This window comes from Canis lupus, chromosome 4, assembly GCF_003254725.2.
Source record: "Canis lupus dingo isolate Sandy chromosome 4, ASM325472v2, whole genome shotgun sequence".
In the NCBI taxonomy this organism is placed as follows: domain Eukaryota; kingdom Metazoa; phylum Chordata; class Mammalia; order Carnivora; family Canidae; genus Canis; species Canis lupus.
This window is the reverse complement of record NC_064246.1, coordinates 23,978,251-23,981,949: the sequence shown is the minus strand read 5'-3', so window position 1 is coordinate 23,981,949 and position 3,699 is coordinate 23,978,251. Positions and strand designations below refer to the sequence as shown.

The 3,699-nt window shown below is 39.5% G+C and overlaps 1 protein-coding gene across 1 annotated transcript; it reads right to left on the bottom strand.

Moving 5' to 3' along the window:
• Positions 1-1,206: 1,206 nt before the first annotated feature.
• LOC112651781 (protein AMN1 homolog) lies at positions 1,207-2,192 on the bottom strand. The gene is given in 2 exon segments (XM_035715235.2): positions 1,207-1,497; positions 1,500-2,192. Coding segments are annotated over 2 exon segments (771 nt in total). The 5' UTR covers positions 2,116-2,192; the 3' UTR covers positions 1,207-1,342.
• Between the last annotated feature and the right edge of the window lie 1,507 nt (positions 2,193-3,699).

Sequence of the window (3,699 nt, the reverse complement as noted above, 5' to 3'; positions counted from 1 at the left end):
GGAACATTCTCTAGGATAGAGCACATTTTGGGTCACAAATCTTGAGACATTTAAGAAGATTGAAGTCAAATGCATCTTTTCTGACAATGGTGGTATTTATTAAACTAGAAATCAATCACAAGAAGAAATTAGAAAAAAATAGATACATGAAGGTTAAATAACATGCTACTAAACAATGAATAGGTGAACCAAGAAATCAAAGAAGAAATAGGAAAATACATGAAGACAAATGAAAATGAAAACATAATGGTCCAAAGTCTGAGACACAGTGAAAAGAATTTTTTTTAAAGATTTTATTCATTTATTCATGACAGAGGTGGGGGGGGGGGACAGAGACACGGGCAGAGGGAGAAGCAGGCTCCATGCAGGGAGCCCAATGTGGGACTCCATCCCTGGTCTCCAGGATCAGGCCCTGGGCCAAAGGTGGCGCTAAACCACTGAGCCACTAGGGCTGCCCCATGTATTTTTTTTTTTTTAATGTTATTTATTCATGAGAGAGACAGAGAGGCAGAGACACAGGCAGAGGGAAAAGCAGGTTCCATGAAGGGAACCCAATGTGGGACTCAATCCTGGGTCTCCAGGATCATGCCCTGGGCTAAAGGTGGCGCCAAACCGTTTAGCCACCTGGGCTGTCCAATGATATTTTGTATTTACTCATTCTTACATGTTCCTGAATGCAGTATTTAAGGAAGAAATTTCATAGATGAATAGCAACTATTTGGGAAAAGTAGCCATAGAAATCAAATAAGTGTCTGGGCAAAGGCCTCAGTAATATTTATAGGCTGAATGGTTAAGGTGGATGATGTGGGTTTATGACATTAAACTATTATATTTTATTCTATTATTATTTTTTAATTGAAATAATAAATTCTGTGAGGATTTACGGGCCTGATGTTCAGCTTTGCTTTTGGCCAATGAGCATTTAAATGCTTATGGAAGGTAGGGGCCAGAAAATAGCAAGGAAGATAATTATGCTTTTAGAGATACTTAGAATTTGCCTAATGGTTATTTATTCATAATGGTAAATTTCTCTTGCAACAGCTCAAATATGTAGGTAAGAGAAGGAAATCTTCAAGGAAAACTGGTAATTTAAGTTTGTTATTTAAGGAACAAACACAATAGTCCCTGCCCACCCCACCCCCCCCTACATTAGAGGGCATGCCTGGCTTACCACGTCAAAAACAATGACTCCGCAAACAAACAGGATAATGCACTATTAAAATGTTTAAGAGTCTGTTAACTTCAAAGCAAAAACCACATTATTGGAAAGCCAATCTCTTAAAACCATTGTTTCCTGGGAATGTAGTATGAAGATCATTGCTTTGATAAGCTTCAATAAGCATCAATAAACAGTCCACATCACTTGCTTTAGTTTGTTTGGGCCTACTAATTGCTCCAGGACTTCTCGTGAATGATCTGTTATTAGGGGGCATCCATGGGAGAGTAATATACGTATCTGAGGACAGCAAGTAAGGACAGCTTCTACAGCCTCATCAGATTTACACAAAGTCCCATATGAATCTCCTCTAATTTCTTGGCACAAGGTCCATTAACAAGAGCAACTACACCATCATCAGATACCTGAGTAGCTGAAAAATCAACACACTGCAAAAATGGGCAGTTTTCTCCCAATGCATGTAAGGACACATCAGTAATTCCTAAACAGCCACCTAAATCAATGATCTTTAACAGCCGGCAGTTGAGTGCAAGAGCAAGGACTCCTTCGTCAGTAAGATTGCAACATCTTTTCAAAGAAGCTTCATGGACGTATGAACAAGAGGAAGCCACAGCTTTTATTCCTTTTGAAGTTATGGAAATTCTGTTTTCTTTTGAGGAACTTATATTTAATTTCTTTAATTTTCTGCAGTTGCACAGGTGTAGGAGAGCAGTATCTGAAATGTCACAGCTTCTTAGATCTAGTGTTTGGACTTCAGGATGTAAAATCACACTTATATTTGAATCTGTTATCTGCCCCTGGGTACTCATTATTTTAATCAGTCTATCTTTTATGTTGGGAGGCAAAGGCTTAATGTCTGTGATATATCTGGAAATATTCTTCATGAAGCACCACAGGCATAGATCCAGGAGCTGACTGACCTGCCGCGAGCTAGGCATTGCGGCCGCCCCGGGGAGCCTCTTCCGCGGTCCCCAGGCTGCCCCAAAGCAGCCAGAGACTGTCCGTCAACTCCCAGTGAAAAGAGTTTTAAGGGAAATTTATAGCAATAGAGGCATACCTAAAGAAACAAAAAAATCTCAAATGTGCAACCTAACCTCACACCTAAAAGGACTAGAAAAAAAGAGAACAAAGCCCAAAGTCAAGAAGGGAAATAATAAAGATCAGAGTGGAAATAAATAAAATGGGGACCCCAACAAAGGGGAAAGATCAATGAAATCAACAGCTGATTCTTTGAAACAAAATTGATAAACCTTTGGCCTGACTCATTCAGAAAAAGAGATGACCCAAATAAATGAAATCAGAAATCAAAGAGAACAACCCAACACCACAGAAATACAAAGGATTATAAGAGACTACTACAAAAACCATGCCAACAAATTGTACAATCTAGAAGAAATGGATAAATTTTTAGAAACATACAATCTGGGATCCCTGGGTGGTGCAGCGGTTTGGTGCCTGCCTTTGGCCCAAGGCGCGATCCTGGAGACCCGGGATCGAATCCCACATTGGGCTCCCAGTGCATGGAGCCTGCTTCTCCCTCTGCTTGTGTCTCTGCCTCTCTCTCTCTCTCTGTGACTATTATAAATAAATAAAAATTAAAAAAAAAAAAGAAACATACAATCTTCCTGAACTGAAGTAGGAAGAAAAAGGAAATCAAACCAGACCAATTATAAGTAACAAAATTGGAATTAGTAATCAAAAAACTCCTCTAACAACCAAAAAGTCCAGGACTACGTGGATTGACAGGTGAATTCTAGCAGACCATTAATGAAGAGTTAACACCTATTCTCAAAACATTCCAAAAAAAAGGAAGGAAAGCTTCCAAATACATTCTACAAGGCCAGCATTACCCTGATAACAAAAGAAAAGTCACTACATAAAGTAGAAAATTATAGGCCAATATCTCTGATGAACATAGACGCAAACATCCTCAACAAAATATTAGCAAACCACAATTATAAACAATACGTTAAAAGGATCATTCACCAGGATGCCTGGGTGATTCAGTCAGTTAAGCATCTGACTTGATTTGGGCTCAGGTCATGATCTCAGGGTCATGAGATTAAGCCCTGTGTTGGGCTCTGTGCTCAGTGGGGAGTCTGAGATTCTGTCTCTCCCTCTCCTGCTGTCCTTCCCCTTGCATATTCTCTCTCTCTTTTTAAAGATTTTATTTATTTATTCATGAGAGAGGGAGAGAGGCAGAGACATAGGCAGAGAAAGAAGCAAGCTCTATACAAGGAGTCTGATGCAGTACTCAATCCCAGGACTCCAGGAGCATGCCCTGGGCTGAAGGCATGCACTTAACTGCTGAGCTACCCAGGCATCCCTCTCTCTCTCAAATAAATCTAGAAGAGAAAGGATCATTCACCATATCAAGTGGGATTTATTCCAGGGATGCAAGGATGGTTCAATATTTGCAAATCAATCAAATCACACCACATTACAAAACGAAGAAAAATTATGATCATCTCAATAGATGCAGGTAAAGCATTTGACAAGATCTAACATTAATTCATGATAAA